Raw genomic sequence first — 23,568 nt, forward strand, 5'->3', positions numbered from 1 at the left:
CTGTTTACTAAAGTTCTGGCATTAGTAACGCTCTAAATTTTAAATTTTCAATTGCTAAACCTTGGTGTAGACAATTTAAATTAGATGTGTGGCCGCCTTTTTTTCACCAACACAAACCTAGAAAATCAACATCCTTAGACTAGAAAATAATCTCCTAGACTAACGTTTACCTATTTCTTCCCTTATTTGTCTACGTGTGTGTGTTTATTTTCCTTCATCCTTTTTTGCATTTAATCCTGTTTCGCCAGAATCCTTTATTCTGTGTGTTGCAAATCTTTAACAATTTCACTTTTGTTTTTGAGTTGATTTGAAGAAAAACATTTTGCAAAATTGTTACAATATTTTTCTTTTGTACTTTTGTGCAAATGTCAGGTATTTCATAGTCTATAATTTAAATATGTATGTAACTTACAAATCTATTGATTGATTGGTAAAGGCCCATAAATCGTAATGTGTACTATTAAGGTCTTTGCGAAATTGCTGTGTTCAAATCAAGGTTATTTACTCTAGAGTTAAATGAAAGTGTTGGAAAGAAGTGTCTGCCGCTCATTTCGTTTTACGATTAAATAATTAAATAAAACAGTCTAACAAATAAAGCAATTTAGTAATTAAAAGAAATTAAATTTAAGGTCGAACATTGTTAACGAATTTTTTCAGCTAAACATGAAACATGGTACATTTAAGTTTGAATAATTATTTGGATAATAATAATTTTAATTTATACTGCTATTCATATGTACCTTAAATAAACATTTTAATTCAAAGTGATTTGTGAAACTCTTTAAAAATTTCATAATAATATTTTATTACAAATTGAGTCCTTTGAAACTCTTTGAATAAAGATATAAAAGTAAAAGTACTTTTAGTTAAGTTACCATCACTGACACTTACTAACGGTCGCGACCTCAAGCGTCAATTTATATAACTACAGATATTTGTTTAGCAATGACAAAAACCTTAAATGAAAATTCCAATTAGATGATCCATATATATTTATAACAATGTTTGTCGATTAATCGAATATTTGAATAAAATTTTAATGTTACTTTTTTATCCCCTACTATAATATACTCGTATCTGGACAAAAAGCTGCAAAATCAAGATCCATACTAGCCTTGATGACCCTAATGAATTACAAAATTTGACTTAAATGTCCACAATTTTTTCAAAATTAACTAATTAAATACTCAAAAACATCCCTCACCTAAAGATTTGCCCTAAGTTTAATATAGATTAAATTAGATTTAAACAAAAAAATGTAAATAATGTTTATCAGAAAACCCCGCCCTAAGTATTATATTTAGTTTTATATAAAAACCTATTAGAAAACAAGGTTTATTCTTGGTAAAACGCAACTTGGTTTTTATTGACTAAGTTATTGATATTTTTATTAATTGTACAAAGTTGTTGAACAATTTATCTTTAATATTATTGGTTCAAATAATCGAATATTTTTTAATATATATTCGATTGTTTAATTATAAAAAATTGAACATTTTTATTCGAATAATTTTAAACACAAATAATTAACAACAATTTGTATATGTTTAAAGTATGACTTTTCACAGACTGATTGGCAAAGCTCAACTTAAATTTTTAGCTTTTTATATTACATATAATTTTTTATTTAAAAAATAATTCAAATGTTCCAATTTGATTAAAAAACAAAAAAGAATACCAAATAAAACAAAAAATACTACTTTAATTCCAAATCAAACTACTTTACAACAATATTTAATTTAGGGACGCCAACTTAGTTTATTTGAAAATTATACTGAATTTTTAACTTTTTAAGGGTGTTTTTAACTTTTAATATAAAAACTTATATTAACAAATACAAATTTCAAAATTTTTATAAACATTGTTGTTAAAATTTTGTAATTTGTATAAAATGTAGAAAATCGGGTTTTATGATTTAAATATATTACTTTATATTGAACTTAGAGACATATAATATTTTAAATAGTTACACAGAATATTATTAAAAAAAATATTTTTGATTTAAAAATGAAAAGAATCTATTCGATAAATCTTAAAGAATCATTAAGAGAAAAAATACCAAATTGATAGTAAATATTTAAATATGCATGATCAATTTTCTATTCATACTATTAATTCTATTTAAATTTTAAAATTTTTTATTATATTCCCACAAATTAGATCTTCGTCCATAAATATGTTAAAAAATATAAATTCAATCGAAGAAATTAAATCATTACAAAAATCTATTAAAAAACCCAAGATATATTTATCCCAAATTTAAAAGTTAAGCACTTCTTATTTAAACATATATTTGGCATCCCTAAATCAAATTCGCTAACTACACTCAAACAACTACTTTTGTAGAAGAAAAAAAATTCCACTTAATACGTTTCGTGGAATTGTCGATCACTTTCCTTGACACTTACCAAATTGACTTCGCATCCAGGGATACAGAGGCGAAGGCATCCCTGATGGTTGCGAATTTGGATTTTGTGATGGTGGTGTATGTTGACCTGGATGTCCTTGATGCATTTGTGGTGGTCCCTGACCTTGATGCATGCCCATGCCTTGTGGTGGTACACCACCAACAGGCGGTACACCGGTTTGTTGTTGGCCATACATGCCCATGTTGTGATGATTTTGATGGACCTAAGATAAATTAATAATCAAAATATTAGTGTTACGTAATCTTTTTCTGAGAAAAACATAAAATATTTATACACTACATAGAATAACTGAAAAGTTTACTACAAAAATAATAGTAATTATTACTAAGTAAATAGTTTATGGTGATAAAGATTAACTAAAACTTATAAAGGGTTATTTACAAATTACAATTATACTGAAGTTTTATATGTATGTAAAAACGACTAAATCTTACCTCCGTAACATCGGGTACTCCGACATCATTGTAACCCAACTAAAATAAATAGGACAAAACAAGATCGGGTATTGAATATAGTTGATTTTAAACTAAATATTGCTTTTGAACTTATAGGAAGAATAATTTATTAAAATATATATAAAAATATAACCCGATCGTAAGCATTGGAGAGTCTAAATTGGAATATAATCTTATTTTTACTAGCTTTCATGTTAAAATATTACTTTTTTAAATAATTATATCATAAAAATAAATTATATATATTTAGGAAAATAATAATAAATATACATGTGTATATTTATGATTTATTTTCAATTTAAAATAAAACTCGTATTTTCTATATTTTCCTAAATCATCTTTAATCATAACCATTAAAACTTTAATTGTTCGAACTCACCTGAGCTTGTGTATGTTGCATATGATGTGGCATTGCCATTTGTGGGTTCATTTGATGAGCTCCAACCATTTGATCGACCAGTGGAGGTGAACCACCCTCAGGCACCATACCCAAACCGCCGACAGCTGCCTGCAGTTTACAGCTGGCATAAACGACAGGTTGCTGTTGTTGCTGCAGATGTTGATGCGTTGTCACCTGTTGCGTCACTTGCGGATGATGTTGCTGATGGGCATCACTTAATGGTTGTTGCTGTTGAGGTTGAGCTTGTTGTTGCTGTTGTCCGACCATTTGACCACCATTCGCCTGCGATGGAGGCATACCACCCACCTGACTCGAAGGGCTATCGGGTCGTGAGTAGACACCATGCTGGTCCATGCCCTGACCATTGTAGTAGGGCATACGATCGTAAGGCGGGAAACGTGGATAAGGCATATTGCCTTGATGATTTGGTGTCTGATTGTAGTGATGCATTTGTTGGGCATCGAGATCGGTAACACCATTACCCGGATAGTGACCATGGTGCATGTCTGCACCCATATAGGAGTTGGTAAAGTATGAAGTCATACTTTCGCAATTATTTGTACTCATAGTCATCTTGAAGGTTGTTTGTGTGTGTGGTTTGAGGGTGTGGGTTGTTGTGAAGTGCGTTTTTACTGAACTTAAATTCTAGTGACTCTTTGCTAGAAAGCAAATGACTTAAATATTAAATAAGTTTTTTTTTTAATTTTTTTATTGTTCCGGGTGGTTGGTTTTTAGAATTTAATCTATTATTTTTTTTTAAAGTTGCTTGAAGCTAAATTTTTTCTATACAACTTATATTTAAAATATAAATTACTAGATTCCTTATTTATATAGTTTCTCAGTGTAAACCTGCAAAAGAAGTAAACTTCATTAAAAATATGAATTACAAAATATTTTATGCATTATGAAACACTCACCTTAAAATTTAAACACTTAAGTACAAATTTACAATTTAGTGATCTTAGCGTTTAAGAGTTGAGGTATAAAATTATTACGTTTATTTGATGTTCCTTTTTTATATTTCTTATTCTTCTTACGTTTCCTTTAGATTTGATGTTGATTTTTGAGTGAAATTTCGTAGGTATTTGTAATTTTAAATTGTAGAAAAATCCAAAAAATTTTGGTTGGTGTATAAGGTGCGTATAAGATAAGGATAAATAAGAAATTTAGCAGCAAAAATATATTTCCAAAAATTAGTTGATTTCTTGTGGTATTTTTGTATTTCAGGCTTTTATGTGATATTTTATCCAAAAAATTTTGATTTGTGTTTGAAACTCTGTAAGGGATAAAGAAAAGATTTGTTAAAAATGAGAAATTATGTTGAATCCTTTAATAAACTATATATATTTAATAAACTATATATTTTCTCTAACTGTAATATTTTGAACACACATTTTTTTAATACAATAATTAGTATAATTACAATTACCCCTGGAATTAAATTAATTATTTATAGATTTTTTCCGTATTTATTATCAATTGTTTCATTATTATTTAACAGAATCCTTTGTCATGTTATTCAAATAATGTATGAATATTTCTGTATTGTTGTTATAATCAATGTAACTCCAACTATTTTCCGTTTAAATTGATTTAATTTCCTAGAACTTTGTATTATTAACATAACACTTGACCTCATAAATCATAAAATTCCAAACAATACTTATATATTTACATAGGTATGTATGCATGTATCTACGTTGTTCTACAGATTACAACATATGAAAGGAATTTCATACAAATTTTCATACCATATACATTTTTGCTTAACCAGACATAAGAGATAGAGAATTTATCTTGCAAACCAATCCATGTATGTAACTCAGAGTAAAAAATCATTGTTAAACTTGAATTGGTGGTAAATTTAAATTGTAACTATTTATTACAGATTCGGATAGTTATTGTAAAATTTAGATAAATCTTAATTTCTATTAAAAAATAAGAGTTTCAGCTAGAGATTGATCATATTTTAAAATGTAGATAATGTTTCATTAAAGTTTTATATTTAATTACTACTTTTATATTTAATTATTACTATTTATATACTTTTTAAGACAAACACATTTGTAGTTTGAGAATGATAAGAGATTCTTTAGACATGTTTACATCCCTTAAAAATGCAAAGTTATATTTACTTTCTTTCACTCCCTTTTCATTGTATTTGTTTTGTTTTTCACAGTAATAACAAGATTGCTAGAGTGAGTAATAAAGTAATGGAAGACAGAAGTAAACAGCAAAACTGACAAAACCAAAGTTTCCGTTTCAATTATAGTGAAATGCCGTTATGGAAGAACAATGCCGAACCGGAAACAAATATGCGACATCGCCAACAACAATGGCAAATAGAAAAACAACATGCAAATAATGGCACCAGGCATTTAAACATTTAAATACAAGCAAAAAGCATTCAAAGTAAAAAGGTCTCACCACGAGAACTGATAAGGCAGATAGACAGACATATTTAGGAATGGACATACTAAAGGACAACATATAAAAGCATTGTGTAATTACATATGGATGTAAGGTTGTACATACATATATTCGAGAGTTTGGGTATAGGATAATAGAAATGTTTACAAGCGGATGTTGGCTTAAGTCTGTTAAACTTAAAAGATCCCTTTCTCTTACTCTCTTTTCTATTTATGTTTTTTAAGAAATATGTTTATTTGTCCTATGTACTATGTAAGAATATACATATTTATCTTTGTGATGCTGACATCATATTTAAACATAAAACTACAAAATTCACTCATGTTGAAGAATTAAGATAAAAACTTTAATTTTTATAGAAACTGACTAGTAAACATTTTATATGTGATCTAAATTTAACAAAACACGTTAATAACTCTATTTGCTTTTTACACAGAAATAATGATGTTATATAATAACGTGAATTTTTAAGAAATATTACAATTGAAATTATGTATTTCAATTTAAAGTTAACATCACTGTAAACACTTACATACATATGTATATCAAAACAATGATATTTTTTCTTACGAAAATATATACTGGGTAGTCGAAATTTGTGTAGTATAAAAAATTCATAGCATATCTTAAGGCAGTCGTATACGTATGACTGCCCTCTGGTGCTGACTGTTGGAAAATGTCAATCATTGTTGCATTGACTAATTAAACAAAAATGGTTGTAGTCTTTAGTAACAAAGTAGTTGCTGCTACTTGTCAGTAGGTGAGCATATTTTACACTCAAAAAGTTATTGAACTTATTTTAGTAAAATCCAGACATTTTGAATAGTTATGTTTTTTTATATGAATTATATATTATATATTTTTATATAAAATTTAATTCACATATATATGTTATTATTAGAACATGAATTTTTAACATTTAATAAAAAGTACATGGTTTTTCTCCTTTGAATTTTAATGGACGTTTATGATGGATTGAGGACTTGTGAATAAATGTTTAGCATTAAAATATTATTTTGAAAAAAAATGTAACCTTAAGTGAACAACTATTTATTGTTTTTTTATGATTTTGTAAAAATGTTGGAACTACGATGGTATCATCAAAATACAATTTAGGAATAAACATGTCGGCGAATGCCGAAATATGTTTTTTATCTTTTTTTTATTTTCATTAACTTTGTTTTTCAGTCAGTCGATCATTGCAACATTTTGCAAATTAACAACCTTTCTGTTGCGCAAATCGAGCGCGTACTGCAGTAAAAATACAAATTATATTCTAACCTAATTTACCAAAACCTACGCCACTATAGTAGGTATTATGCGTCTGTGCTGATGTTTGTAAGACCTTATCTTTAAGTATACCAATCGACTCAGAATTAGTTCTGTCCGTCCGTCTACGTATCCACATAAACCTTGTGCGCACACTATATTTCACAATTTTCATGATAATTTAATGAAATTCGGACATACAGTTCTTTTAACCCTAGCCCCTTTACAACCGTCTTACCCCCGAATAGGGCTTTTGATTTCATAGTTATGTTTAGTGTTATAGTATCTCTATAATAATGAGTAAAATTTATTTTAATATAAGTATAAATGATACTGCGAGTTTTCGTAATTATCGGATCTCCCAATATAAAGTTCCCTTCTGAAAATGACTTGAATATCAATATTAATTTATAATCACTTATATCACTATTGAAATCTACTTAAATTACTTTAATGCAGACGTAAATTCATGTTTAATTTTTTTAGCTCTTCTAAACAATATCTTTCTTTTGTTTACATATTTCGGAATGAAGTAAACAACAACTTAAATGCTATTTTATTCAAAAGTAAAGGTTTCATATAGTCGGACATACCCGAATAAATTTTCTCAAAACAAGTTTACGCATTACTTTAATTTCTAAAAACACAGCATATGGGACCGCTCCCATTCCCAAAGATGCGACGACGTCATAAACGACGTTTTGTGAAATCACAAACCATAAAATGGCATCGCAAACAAAACTCAGTTTGACCATACATAAGTAAAACAGCAACAAAAAAACGCCTACAATTTTCGATGATGATAAAGATAATATAATGGTGATGGCGGCAAATTCCAATAAAACTACTAAAACAAAAGCAAGGAAATAAAATTGTAACAGAACAAAACTCACCAAAAAAATACCCTTCTCAAAAAAGATTGCTCTACACCGGCAATCAGTTGAAAGTGGAAAAATTCTAAATGTGCGTTCAAGTGTGTAGTTTCAGTTTTATTTATTCTTCATTTTTTTCAAGGAAATAAAAATAAAACTTTTAATTTGGTGTAGTGTGTGTTTTTTTATTGTAATATTTTTTTGTTCTTCAATACTACATAAACTAGACTATTTTTAATTATGGGTCTGTTTTTAAGCTCATTTCAGCCTAAGTGGATAAATGGATGTAAATATAATGAAGACAAAGAATAGACACCAGCAAAAAAAAATAAAAAATAAAAAAAAAAACAAAATTAAAAAGTTTTGTCTAGAAGAAACAAAAGAAAAACAAAACTGTCAAAATCAGCTTTAAGTAAAACTGAAGTCACCAAAGAGATTTACCATTTATACACCGTCGTTTCTTTTTGCTCTTATTTTTTGTCTTTTATATCTTTTTGGGAACAAAATTTGTTCAAACCATACATAAATGTTAAATACAATGCCCTCAAAATTGTTGTGAATAAAACATAAGATTTAACAATAGACGAAACAGTAAAAAATATCACACACTGTTTATGAACGAAGACAATCATGTGATAGTGAAGGCGAAAAAGCGTAGTTGCCCTAGCTGCTGTTGCTGATGGTAGTGATGATGATAGCAATAATGATGACGACGCATCACTAAGTTTCTACGCTTTCAAAGCAACAATACATACAAGTCGTAAATCAAAATGGTTGATAGCTAAATGTTTGAGAGGAAAAATGTAAACACAAGAAAAGCAGCAATAGCAATTGCTCTAGTAAGTTATACCTACTAGAAGTTTTGCAAAATATAAATAAGCAATACTAAAAACAGAAAGAAGAGCAGGAAGTAAACAAAGCAAGTTGGTAATCTTTCATTCGACTTCAATCAACATCACAATGTCATTTTTACAACAACACAATGATTAATATTTTGGATTTCTTTTACATCTCCAAAAGGCAAATATCGCAGATAACTCTTAAAATAATGATCAATATTAATTATAACTGTGATAGACGGTTGTAAGGTCTTACAACGCTGACAGAAAAATGTTCAGAAAATGTCTCACAAGGTTCAAACATATACAATACGTTTCGTCGAACTGCGACTGACAGCTCCCCAACGAAAAAAAGAGATGCCCAATCGTTGCGTTGATAAAGTATGAAAAAATAATTAAATATGTTTAAATTATATAAAAATTTCAATATTTAATATAAAAATATTTAATTGAAAAAAGGTGTTTTTCACACGCACAAATCACAATTAAATAGTATAAACAATATTTTTGACGGGTTTTTTGTTTTAATTTTCTCTTCTTTTCGTATGCCAAAGATGAATATTTTTCATCTTTTGTACTTCATGTACAAGTTTGACGTTTTGATTGTGACCGCTCTCATTAAAACACACATAGTAAACAAGAGCTGCCAGTTGCAGTTCGATGCAAAGTATTGTATGTGTTTGGGACTACAATCGTGTGTTTTGAAACGTCGTCAAAAAAAAAAAAATCATTTCTGACAATGTTGTAAGACAAAAATTTTTAGTTGATACGGTTTATAGACATTTTTTGAAAAATTTTCTGGCAACATTGTATGTATAGTATGTTGCCAAAGTAAGAATTTAAACTTTTATTTTACAATAAGAAATATCAAAAATTGCCAATAAACAAGTAGTTTTCATAATAGCGTAAAAGCAATTTTTCTTCCCTTAATACTATATGCGAATCTCCGACCCAAATCATTAGTATTTAAATGTGATGTATCATTGATAGTATAAATACATTACCCTTTAAACTTGTAAATATTTATATTTTAACAAAGTATTAACATGTTTAAATGTTTGTTTAAACAATAACATATTTTATTAATAATTTAACTCCTCCCTAAATGTGGCGCATCTGTTTTTAAACTATGGCTGTATAAACAGTTTAGATTGGCCATAGTAAAAATGACAGCAATAACAACAAAATAAAACTCATAAGTAAACTACACATTACACACACTCATAGGTTTAAAGAAAGAGAAAATATGAATGTAAGTATGTTTGTTATTTAAAAAAATTTTTTCTCACCATACTTCTCCATTATTCACATATCAATGCATGTGTGAATGATTGTGTATTGATATGCATGCATGTGAATGAAAAATGATTGATTGTTTTTAAGAGAGTGAGCAACATTTTTCCATTTCTTTGTTTTGCTTCAAGTCAATGGTGTTTCTTATCTCTCTTGCACAATAAATGATTTGTTGTTGCTCTTTTTTTATGATTTATTTGTTAGATGATGGTGTCTTGAACTTAATAATAATATAATTAGATATATTCATAAAATCATCCGTTTGCTTAAATTCGTTTATACTTTTATTCTTTTTTAATCAAGGTGTTACTATATAGTAATCTCAAATAGTAGTGTTAGTTTCTTAGTATGAAGTTTTATCGAGAGTGCCGATTGAGAGATACATATTACTTAAGCTTTGAAACTAGCTCAATATTAAGATTTCCAGTGTTTTTTTTTTCTTCTTTTGAATATTTATGTATGCATGTGAATTACTTTTTTGAAGAGAGTGATAAAGAAGCAGTATAACGGCATTTGTGTTAATTGTGTGAGTAACATTCATTGTGTGGTCAAAGGGGGCTGGGTCTTAACAGCTTGTTGTGGTGTATGTCCAGGCTAAATTAAATATGAAAGTAAAATAATGGCCGACGGTAATAAAAATATAGGTATTTAAATGTAAATTTTATTATAAAAATTATTTTCCCAAATTAAAAGACAGTTTAATAATACAGTGATCACGTTTATGTAAAAAGCGCTGTTTTTAAATTAAATTAAAAATTGGAAATTTGTAATGAATTTTAAAAATTGATATATAGGTATTTTTTAAAAAGATAAAAATTGTTGCCTTCAATAAACGAAAAGTAAATCTAAAATTTATGGCCTAATGACTAATTAACGTCCGTAAAAAACTTACACTATTTCCACAATTTTACATTTTTTCATCCTTACGATTTTCAAAAGTTAAAACTTCAAAAATAACGCTTTTTCATGTCTATTGCGCTTAAAAGGACTAATATTGCGCACGTGGACTAATGTAAATGAGTGAAATAAATTAATACATATTATATATTGTTAAGTTCAGAGAAAATCTCCAACAAATGTTATTGCATGTTTTAGTTTTCTTGCAACAAAATAATTACAAGCCTTTCATGCAAACATGCAGGCTGCTTTATTATTTTCGTAATCTTTATTTTATTGTAAACGTTTTTCTTTTTAATTTGCAAAACAAAACTTAATTGTAAAATTAAATTTAACAAACTAAATAATGTCACCAAAAACTTCTGTTCGCTACTTAAACGCGCAACTCAAAAAAATTTTCACACGCAATCATTGTCCCCCCTCAAGATAGACGCAAAAAAGACAACATAATTGTCTAAACACAAAAAAATATCCAGAAAAAGAGCAAAACTGTATAATGATTAAACATTTCAATTGGTGACCAAAGAAGACACAAAAAATTAAAACACAACATATAGGTTTTTGATAGAACACTTAAAAAGCCATTAACTAGATTCAGCTTTTTTTCTGTTGACTACATTTTCTCTTATATTGTAGATAGATTTAATAAAGAAAATTGGCAGGAATCTTGAAAACAGCAAACAGAACTAAAAAGGCACACACAATAAATGATAAACTATAAAAAATCACATCACACACTTTATCAGTGGGCCAAGTGTTGTTAATTTGGCGGTTTTCTTTTTAATAAAGAGATTTTTTCGACAATTTACAAGTACAAAATCAAAAACCTTTACGAACAAAATTGCTTAATGTAAACAACAGATGACAAGTTTATATCTGGTTAGTGTTGCTGGCTTTTAATATACGTTATTATATAAACTTTTTTATTTTTTAACAGTAGACAACACTCTTATCGCCTTCAACTTCCAATTGTTGCATTTTTATTATCTGTGCAGGCTTCTCTGTTGCATGCCCATGAAGCGGTAACTATGTATGCGTGTTTTTACGCATTTCTGTTCGTTCTTTTTTTTTTTTTTTTTGCTTTTACATTTCTTCCTTAAATGTTGTAAGATTTTTATAAAAAGATCATGATGTTATTTCTACTTATGCTGCTGCAGCTGATTCTTCATATGTTTTTGTTCTTGTTGCTGAATTTGATGATGACGTATTTATTTAAGATATTTTCTTTTTTGTTTATTTTGCAGTTTTGAAGCAAAGAAAAAAAACTGCAACAAAATTGTTGAGATGTAGAATCTTTAGTGGTGAAATATAAAAAGTCTCACACAAATCAAATTGTGATCGTGCTCAATGGAGTTTTTATTTAAACTTTATTATTGTGGCCGAAGTTGTTGCTGTTGCTGCAAGCAACAGACATTATGCTCTCTGCTGTTGCATTTTCGATGAATCGTTCTCATGTGCCAATCAAAGTGCCATGATGAAGTTACAATTTCTTTAAATATTCTTGTTCTTTTTTCTATACGTTTTTATGTTGGCCAGTCGTCCCAGGCGCTACAGACGCGAGTGTGGACAAAACAGACAGCAAACACAATAACACATCAGTTGAAAAAATCTTTGTCATTGTTATTGGTTTTGCGGTTTGTATTCGAAAATAACCAACCTGGTTGATTTTTATTCATTTTAATACAATCGATCGATCGTATATATAATTTTGTTAGTATACTAGATGTATGATTTATTAAAAAAATTATATGAAAATTAAATTTATTAAAACATCTTTCAAAAAAAAGGACATTTTACATTATGGTTTTTAAGTTTCTGAAATAAGTTTACTAAGCAAACATACTGCAATATTTTCAGAATTTTTAGAGTTTAAAACTTTCAATATCATCCAAGGATTGTTAATAAAACATTCTAAAAACGTTTAATACTTAATTGTTATAGATATGAGTTTAAAGGACCTAAGAGACCCGGAAAGTACTAGATAAAACCTATTATGCTTCATTATCATTTTTTTTTAATCAAAAATGTTGTCAAAATAAAAAAAATAATATCATAAACCAAAATTTTTTGCATTCAATTGGAATTAATTAAACAAATATTCAAGCAAATCTTTTACAATAAATCTAAAAACATTTAACAAATAAAACATTTTTACAACAAAAGATTGTTATCATTTAATATAATTAAAAATCAGATAATGTTGTTTATTTGCGATTTTTAACGTAATTATCTGATGTTGAATAATAAATAATATTTTTAAAAACGACGTCTCGTCTTGTCAGTCGCCCTCTCTTTCATTTACTATCTACTACTCTTTCTGACTAATCGATCATTATAATGAGATATCGATCGATAAACAATTGGGGGGTTTTTCATTCAATTCATTGTGTTGGTTGTTATGTGACAATTAGATTTATTATCAGAAAATGTCGTTTAACTGATTCACTGTCAAAGATAAGATATTCTGATGTGTTTCCAATGTTTGGATGCATGTTGTATTTAATGCAGTTTATTTGCAAAAAAAAAAAGAAACAAAAAGAAAAATGAGAGACAAAAATGATTACAGATCAAAATTGTTGATGTGATTTGTGTATTTTGCTTTTTTGTTCCTGTTCAATTTACTTGTTCGTTTGTTGGATGGAGTTTTATGCAGTTTTTAACATTAACTGTCCAAATGACTGTTACATGTCGTTACTTTTTTCTTTTTATTTTCAGTTCATTTCGTGTGAGTTTCGATTATGTTTGGTGTGTTTTTTTTTTGCTTTCCAGCAGTTGATCTTTTGTATTGTTTTCATAACTTTGTGCACGCGTTATAAAATGTTTAAACAAGTTAAATACTTATACTAAATATTTATTCGTACTCACATACATAGATACATACATCCGAGCATACAATGCTTTATTTATTAAGTATAAATGTTGGTAAGTATGTTTTACTACATGTAGATAGATATTCCCAATGGTAATAATATTACATCGTACGTTTGTCTATAAAACCAAACTCAACAATCTTTAAGATGCACGTCTTGATTTAAAGGAAAAAATATTCAACAACAGCAAAGTATAAAGACAAAAAGCTAAAAATGAAATAAAAAAATCTAGACTTTGTAGTTGTTTCTCCCCTGACGCAATCATTTAGTAAAGCTTAACTTTAAAATGTTTAGTTTAGTTTTTTCTTCGACAGCAAGAGTTTTTGTATAAAAAGAGTTCACATATTGTGTGTAGAAGAATTGAAATAGTTTCTTTAACGAGCCTCCTCCAGCACAGAACTACGATCAGCCAACCAACCATGGTAAAGCAACAACCACTACCAGACTCAACTATTCATATGAGTGCTAGTGCTAGTACCACTCTATACTTCTTCTGGTACTTCTTTGCTATTAATGCTAAAGTATATTAACTGTCAAACTTTGACAGCGCATACTGATTGTGTGAAGTGGTGTTGAACTTTTAAACAGGTGCAAGCAGAGATTGTCTGCCATTCCATACACAAACTTCAACTTCAAGTCTTCCAATTCGACTACAACTCGCTTCTTCTACTTCTACCTCTTGGCTAATGTTTGGGTTTACTTTATATTTTTGTTTTGTTTCCTTAAAATACTTTCATACTTGCTGCAAGTCCGTCATTTGTGGCAGTTTCAAATACTGTTTATGGTTGCAAGACGTAGACAACGACGCACTTTTTGCTCAACATTTTTAAATGTTGTTGAAATGTGTCCTTTTTGTCAGTTTTATTTAGTTTTTTGTTATTGTTGTTTTGATTGTGCCACAATTATTATTAGTTACTGCTGGTGCTACTACTGAGCATTGGTGTCATTTACTATTTATAATTTAATACAATTATCAAATAAAAATCATGTACATATATTTTCATAACACAATGAATGATACTTTGCAATAAGAATTGAGAAAAAATAAAATAAAATATATTTCCCGCTGTTTCCGTAGGTGATTGATTATATTTACCATTTTTAAATGCTAATTTTGAAACCGTTTGCCAATTATAGCTATAAAAATACTTTAAGAATCGAAAAGGAAAGGGATTTAATGCAGTCAAAAGCATAATGTGTTCGAGCCAGTAACAAAAGCACTAAATCGTATTTCACACACTTTTTATTAGAAGTGAAAGAAATATGGGAATTATAGCGGACATGATTTGATTGAGTTGTGCATACACTCGAAGAAAATATTGAGATAAATGTTATCAAATTTAAAAATTAGAAACGCTTTAAAGAATATTAAACATGTATTGTACTCATAACGATAAAGGACTTTTGTTTTATTTAGTCTAAATATAAGAATTAACTCAAAAATAACAGATAAAAATCAAATATTACTACAATCGAATATTGACTTTAATAATGTTTATAATGTAAGGACAGAAAAAACATTTGACCTTGACGTTAAAAAAATAGTTTTGCTCAAAATTAACATTTTAAATCTTATATTAACATTAATAATTATTGTTCAATTCAACAAGAGATTAAATTTTACAAACATTTTTAGACATTTTAAAATTGTCATTTGTCTGTTTTATATTAAAGATTAATTTTTTATCTATTTTTTATTTTTTGCTTTTTTCATATGCCTTTCATATTTTAAAGAACCATTTATTAAAAATGATAAAATATATGTATGTTTATTTCTGCTGCTAGCGTAAGAAATGAAAAAGAAGCCTACTCAAAATATGTCGTCTTTGTTGTTTAATAAAATGACAAATAAACAACAAAAGCAACAACAATGACAACAAAATAGTTGAAAGAAATTATAATATTCTTGGCACCATTTCATGAAACAAAACTGACAAATATTTTGTTGCATGTTTTCAGTTTTTTTTCACACAACTTTTCTTTGGATTTTCTGTGTTGTGTTGTTGCTGAGTTTTTGTTGTTCTTCTACTTAAAGAAAATTTTTACTGTCAGTTGTTACTTTTGTTATTTATTTTTGTTTTTCATATTTAAAGACTTAAATAATTCATTTATTTTTATTTTGCTTAATTTTTATCAGTTTTTTTCTTCTTTGGAGCAGTGGTTGTCAACTATAGTCACCAGAGACCGAGTGCAAAAAGTTTTTATATGAACGCAGCCCAAAAATTCATGAAATTTACAATTTTAATTCAAGACAAAATCTTAATTACCAAAAATGTTTAGGGCATGTTCTCCTCATGCCGACCACTGCTAAATGTATTGCTAATATTGTATGTGTAAGAATGAGTAACTATATCTCAAGTCTAGAAGATTTGCTTATGCTTGTCTTACTGAAGGCTGACATTTCTGTGACAGTCCATGAACGACAAAAAGTACAAATAACGTTGTGAAAAACACACTTACCCTAACAAAATAACAATACAATAAGAAAAGTTTAAAGAAAACACAAAAATGTTTTTTTAGCTTCTACCGCTATGTTCTTCCCTCGTCATTTTACACTGAAATAAATTTGTTTAATTTCAACAATATTACACAATTATTTTCAAATTTATTGTGCTCAATAGATATTTTTTTATATACATATATAGACACTTTTTATCAATTTACATATTTATTAGTTCTAAAATTATGTAAATAAAATTGTTTTATATTTATAGCAGTAAATGTATCAGGTGTTTCTTTAACAAAATTTTAAATTATTTTACCTAACTATTTCATATACATATGAAACACTACTTGCCCTAAAAATATGACAAATTACACGCATTACATACATATTATGAGAAAATAATGCGTGGCATTTGGCTAAAAATGTCCTGTTAAATGCATACTCCTATTTGAGCATTTTTTGTAAACTTGTACATTGTATAAATGTATGTGTCTGTATATATTTTGATTAAAATGTATGTGTTAACCACAAACTCATTAGCCTCCATTGGTTGCACACTAATTTGATAATTATGTTTTGTTGTGGTAAACCTTTAATTTTTTTACAAATAAACACCAAAACAATGTATTCCCATACCCCTGTAGTTCGGAATGAATGTTTTAAGCTGCGGGATTTTCTATCACTTAGAGTTATGCCTGTTTACAGTTTTCGCTAGTTAATTTTTAATATCCCCAAAGAAAAGATTGTCGACTATAACTTAAACTACATAAAGGGTTTACATTAATTCCTTGTAAAACTGCAGGGTTTTACATCAATGAAAGAAAGATCCTACAAATATTACAGCAACATACAAAATATAATGTAAAAGTAATGTATTCCTCTAGACTAACATACTGAAATACATACAGACATTTATACTCATTTGCTAACATAGCTGTAATAAAAAAATTACAGCCAGTAACAGCTACAATACACAAATGTAACAATGCTACTGCCTGCCTGACTTGGCCATAAAGCTTTTAGGTTTTTTGGGCCATAGCTTGCACAAATAGCACACGTCAATGTTAATTCAGTCAAAAGCAAAAAAAAACTCAAACACTAACGTATAAATGAACAGGAAACCATGGGGTAATTCTATGGGGCATTAAATTCAAAAAGTGGTGTGTTCATATGTGTTTCAGTTTTTAAAACTCAACTACTGGGTTTTGTAGTTCTGTTATTGTAGTGGTTTTTGTTTGTAAATGTTGCTAATGTTAAATAGGATTGTTTTAATTTTTTGTTCTTGCTTATGAATAGTTTTATTTTGTTACATTTTGTTGTTGTTAGTTGTACAGGGAATAAAACAGGATGTTTGGTTGTCTGTGGGTCGTCTGAATTTAGTTCAGTTGGATGGGGGTGTTATATGGATTTTTTTCGCAGTACATGTGTGGTTATGTCAACTTTCATAAAATTTGTTTAGCTGGCAACATGATGAAGTGAAGTGAACGAAGTTAACTGAAATGTACTTTTGGTTATCATTACAAACACGCCCATTAAAACTACAACAAAATAAAATGAATGAAAAAAATTAAAAACCTAAAACACATTTACTAAACTAAAAGCATAATCAGTCTTAATGCAAAAATTACTTTGATTAAATGAAATGTCAACCTTGTACTAACTAATACTCTCATACTCTAGCACACATTCGCAATTAAATTAATGTGGGAAACAAAAAAAAAACATAAAAGTTGTATATGCCCAAATTAAATTTTTAGGGGTTTATTCTATAAAGACATTGAATACAACATAGAACAATGTTAATCCAAAAAGTAGTAGTTTAAATAGAAATTCCTTATTAACACTTAAAATAATAAAAAGTAGTGAAAATCATAAAATATTATAAATTTTTTAAATGAAAATATAAAAAAATTAAACCAATATCAATATTTGTTATTTTCTCATTTTGGATATCAATTATAAAAAAATAGAATACTTCTGCTTAGTAAATAAACTCTAAAATAAAAACAAAAACACATTTCATGTTTTCAATTTCTAAAACAAAAATAATTTCTTAAGTGTTTGTTTTAAGAAAAAAACTTACCTCATCTTAATACATCTCATCTACATACAATTAAACCTTTTCTATTAAAAAAATATTAAAGAAGAACTCGTCTGCCGAAAAAGTGTGAAAAACTTGTTTCACAACTTTTTTCGGGGTTAGAAGAAAAACTTTAGTTTTTGTTTTTCCTCTTCTATTAACTTTGTTTGGTTTTTGTTGTTATTTTAAAACAACATCAGCAAAAATTAAGAAAAAGCAAACTTCTGTTAAAAACAAAAAACGCGATAGCAAAATACTGTAGAAAATAGTAGGAAAAGTAAAAACAACAATAAAAGGAAAAGGAATCAAATCGAATGGAAATTAATGTCACACACACTTATATACTGGTTTGGGTCCCAACAATTTCACAAAGGCTACAGGTCCCCCTTTTAAAAAGGTATTTTACAATCCTTAATCCTTATAATATAACAGGAGAACTACAACAATTTATGAATAAAGGAGGATGTGCATACATCAAATGTTGTGCGTTCCTTAACCAGTGCTGAGGAGGGAATCGAACCACAACCTTCTGTATACCAGACTAGGACACTAACCTACCGGAGGCCACCAGCCTACCTTAAACATTTTTAGTGTTGTACTTTCTAAACTAGTTATTTTACCAACCAGAAGTAATCTATCGTGAAGTCACTTGTCCAATCGTTATCGAGGTGTATTACAATATTACAATGGATGATTACACATTTGGGTAATATCACTAATTTAGAACTGCAGGGATATTAAGGTTACTGATACGCTCATACCATCACACACGATTTTTTGAATAAGAACATACTAGGGGAGGGATATATTAAAAAGAATGAATTAATTTTCAATCTCCTGTTCTAAATCTTAATCAACCTACGCTCTAGTCAAAGAAATATTACTTTTATTTTTTCGACAATGTACGGAAATAAGTTATAGTTTAACCTTAATTAATATATAGTTTAATCTTAATTAATATATAGTTTAATCTTAAAAAATATTTTTAAAAATATTAAAAATAGTTCAATTTTTGAGTTATTACAATGTCCATCAGTCATAGTAAAGAAAAATTAATTAAAATATAATTTAATGATTATAAAACTAATTATTTTAAAGTTCTGTCAGAAAAATTGTTTCATGTTCAATTTGAAATAGAAACTAACAATTTAGTTTGTTATTTTCTCACATTTTGGATATCAATGTTTTTTTTGTTCACATTTGATATTCATATAATGCGATTAATCGTAAGAGAATGAGTATGTGAGTGTGTACAAATGTCGATAGAATTTTCCATCGAATACCGACATATGTCGGGGATGTTTTTTTGTACAACCTCAGTCTTTTACCAACACAAATTCGAAAGTTGAAGGAAAAATGTAGTGATGTCTGTACTTGTTTTTCATTTGGAAAAACCTCCCCCTATACATAACATGTAAAACTTGTAAAACTACAATGGAGTGTAAAGTTACAATGGCGTTGGAAGTTTTTCTTCGTTTCTTTTCAAATACTGATATAAAAGAAGTTTCATTAAAAATATATTTAGAAATGAAACTGTTCTAATTGTTGTACTTATATTTATTATAAATTAAAAGCTAATATCAAGGTTTTACTGTTACATGGGAGATGTTTTTTCTAACTGGTATCTCATATGGGTGAGTTGTTATTAGAATTTTATTTTTTTTTAGTAAAAGTTTATTGGGGTTTTTATTTAAATTTCAGTTTGGAAAACACCCTGCAATAATCAAGGTTTTATCAGGTTTCTATTTTCGATTTTGGTTGCTTAACAAAAATTCTAATGATTTGTTTGTTGGTTCCCTGGAGATATTTGTTGTCTGTTGAAAACAACAAACCCGAACTCCACAAAACCAAACAGGAATTGACTTTTTTCTCGTTTGAGTTTTTTAGAAGTTATGAAGGAAAGAAAAAATACTAAATGGAAAGAGTTGTACAAATTCAAAAACAATTGGCATGAAAATATGAATAAATGGTTATCGATAAAACAACGTCTACAGTTAAGTTATTTATGCAGAATATTATGATATTATTAGTGTTTATAAATGAACTAAGTTGTGGTGATGTTTTTTAACTACTAGAACATTTAACAAAATTAGGAGCTCAAAACCACTTTTCGAAAATAATGAACCGATTTTAAGTTCGTCCTTGGGGCAAAGGGAGAGCATATGCCAAATTACATTAAAAATTGCACACAAACTTTACAAGGACATATAGACAGACGGACATATACTCAAGAAGTAATTCTGAGCCGATTGGTATGCTTTAAGGTGGTTGTAGAAACAATATATTTGGGTGTAAAAACATCATCACAAATGAATAAAAGGAAAATGTTTTATGAATTTTTGGAAAATGCTAAATAATAATATAGTTGGTTAGTTAAAATGTATGGTACATCTGATCCAATGAAATATATCTAGGTCACTATGGGGCCTGTTAAACGCTCCTTTCCGTAGACTATTATCGGATATATATTTATATACTTTAACTCTACAAAGGCACCCAAAAATATGAGAAGTGGAGTTAATGAGTAATGAAATTGAAAACAAAATCGTAATGTATAATGTCAGCAGAATCAATTTTGAAATGTTCTATAAATTGAATAATATTTATATAAACAAACATTTCAAATATATATATATTTTTCCATAAAAAAGCTTACTACATTACTTGCGGCTTTTAATCAAATTCCGTTAAATATTAAAATAAAAAATATTTGTTATAAATAAAAATAAACTTAAAAACAAAATATTTTCTACTTCAATACATATAAAAATACAAAAGCATATATTTTGATTTAATCCACAATTTTTTTATATTAGGTTTTATTTCTGAAAAATGGGAGGCAGTTTTATGCGTCTTTTTTTTACTATAATCACTTGATTTTGTTATTATTTTCCTGAGAATTCACAACAACATAAGAAAAGATTCGTAAAACACTCAAGTGATGTTGAAAAAATAAAATAAATGAAATTAATGCGCGCGCCAAACAAATTGTGAAACTGAACTTGACTGCGAAAAAGAACAAACATGAAAAATACTTTTATTTTTTAAGGGTATTTGGGGATAAAAGAAATATATACTTCAAATAAATAAGTACTACATATATTTGTATCTTTAGATTTTACTTTAAAAATACATCATCATGTTCTTGTTTTTTGGTTTATATTTTTAAAAGTTTCTTTAACATTTCTGTAGGTTAACTTTAGGTTATTTTTATATTATATTTCAGAGATTTTTTGTGTTTTTTCTTTCTTTTTGGCTTGATTTTAGGGAGTTGATATTATATATCAACACAAAAAAGTTTATTATTGTTTTTGTATTTTATTAATTCTTAATAAAAGAACAATATTAAACAAAAATAAAAAAATTCTTTTCAGTTGTGTTTTTCTAAGTTGACAGACAAATACATTTTAAGAAATAAGATAAAAGTTATACAGATTTTTTTTATTTTAGGTTTCCATTGTGTTTTTGTTTTTTAACAAGTGCATACGTTTGACATGTGTGACACAGATTTAAAATATTCAACATTTTTCTAATGTTCTGTTTTGAAATTTAATTTAAATTTCATATTTTATGCTTTAGAAACCTGAATTCCTATTATAGGGATAATATTTCTTTATATTTCATAAATAATGTGTAATTATAGGAACATTTATAGGAAACTTGTTCTATTTTTTACCTACAATTTGTAAATTAACAGCATGAGTACTAGGTTGAACAGTGGTGTCAATAGAAGAATCATGCAACATCTGTAGCAAACACTAATAATATTTGGATTTTTATAAATTAATTTTTTAATTATTTATTGTTTTTGAGAAATTATTTTTTAATAAAAGATACATTTTGTACAAAATACTAATTAAATTATATCTTTCGATATTGAATTTTGTAAAAAGCCAAAAAAATCGCTTAAATTTAAAAAAATATATATATCTAAATTAATTTTTCGTCTGCAAATTTTAAAATATTATATAATAGTTCTTTGTCTAAATAGCACAAACTGTAACTCTCTCTAAACTATTGTAACAGTAATAAAACATGCATATTTAAACTAAATAGAACAGCTGTAGTTTATGACTTTTAGTTTACATTACATTCGCCTAATGGAGAAAAGAAAACCTGCCGAACCTGCTGCTGTTAGGATTCTTTTGAACAACGGCTAGGCAGCAATCTTTATTTTAATACAACTGCGCCTGCCCAGCAGGCGTTCTTTAATATTATCCAATATATTTTGTTTTAATATTATTAACACACTAACACAGCAACATACATATATATAGAAATCCCAGGAATAATAGAGGTGGAAACATGATGCCTCTAAGAGAAAGTGTATAGAAAAATCTTAAGAAAATAATATTGTGTGGCATTTAATATTGCATCATTCTACAATAATAGGTGTGTGAAGTAAGAGTAATAAACAATTTTTGCATGTCTGTTTAACCAAATAGATCAAGGTCAGTGTAAGATTTGTTCTGTAGAACAAAAAGTTGAACTTAAAAAGTCAGGTAAAACACAAGTATAACCATGTTTTTATCTAAGTTAAACAAATTACTTAATTTTAATGTCTTGTTTAACAAATCTCACTACTTAAAACGGAGAGTATTGAAAAGTATTTTAAAGTTATAAAGTAATTAACCTTGTTTTATTACCAACAGACTCTATCAGAAAAGTAAAAATAATCATGTTGTTGTTTGTCATTGTCCGTCCTTCCGTCTATGTGTTACTTTACACTGTATCTCGGTTTGAATGTTTATTGCTTGTACTTAAAGTACCTTTAATATGTAATAAGTAAGTGAATTTAATTGCTAAATAAAATGATCCAAAGCTAATAGGGCAAATGTGTCGGTAACTCGAAAAAAAACATTAAATGAAGTCATTAAAATAACACGTAATTGTAGTTAAAATTTTGTGTGTTTTTTAAATAACTTTTATTTTTAGTTAAATGTCTGTCTATTTGTATACTTGTGTGTTTAGTCATTAAAAATACTACAATTTATATGTGAGAATTGTTTGTGTTAAAACTCTCATTTGCGCAAAGATGAAAAATATTTGATAAAAAAATTGTTAATTTAATTAAAAGTGGATTAAAATGTTTTAACAAAAAATGACATGTGTTTGTATAATTGAAACTATAAACAAAATTAATATATATGTATGAATATTATATGAACATACATTCCTTTGAAAAACAAATCGCGAAATAAAAGTGAAATTTTTAAATCAAGAATGTGCAATATATATAAAGTGGAAGAATTTCCGATATAAAATGGACTTACTAAAATATGAAACTG

General features: G+C 27.6%; 1 protein-coding gene across 8 annotated transcripts in view; it reads right to left on the reverse strand.

The window, feature by feature from the left end:
* LOC111682798 (homeotic protein antennapedia) overlaps positions 1-23,568 on the reverse strand; it is a 159,094-nt gene that overhangs the window by 11,257 nt on the left and 124,269 nt on the right. For 4 of the 8 annotated variants that reach the window (XM_046948348.1, XM_046948351.1, XM_046948350.1 and 1 more), the window contains 4 exons: positions 4,202-4,560; positions 3,264-4,133; positions 2,864-2,902; positions 2,397-2,631 (listed from right to left, as the gene is read on the reverse strand). In XM_046948348.1, coding sequence (XP_046804304.1) covers positions 2,397-2,631; positions 2,864-2,902; positions 3,264-3,857 — 868 coding nt within the window. In that variant the 5' untranslated portion in view covers positions 3,858-4,133; positions 4,202-4,560. Of the gene's footprint in view, positions 1-2,396; positions 2,632-2,863; positions 2,903-3,263; positions 4,150-4,201; positions 4,561-23,568 lie in introns of all 8 variants that reach the window. The other 4 variants (XM_046948352.1, XM_046948353.1, XM_046948354.1 and 1 more) reach the window with 4 other exon arrangements.

This window comes from Lucilia cuprina, chromosome 4 (genome assembly GCF_022045245.1).
Source record: "Lucilia cuprina isolate Lc7/37 chromosome 4, ASM2204524v1, whole genome shotgun sequence".
Lineage (NCBI taxonomy): Eukaryota > Metazoa > Arthropoda > Insecta > Diptera > Calliphoridae > Lucilia > Lucilia cuprina.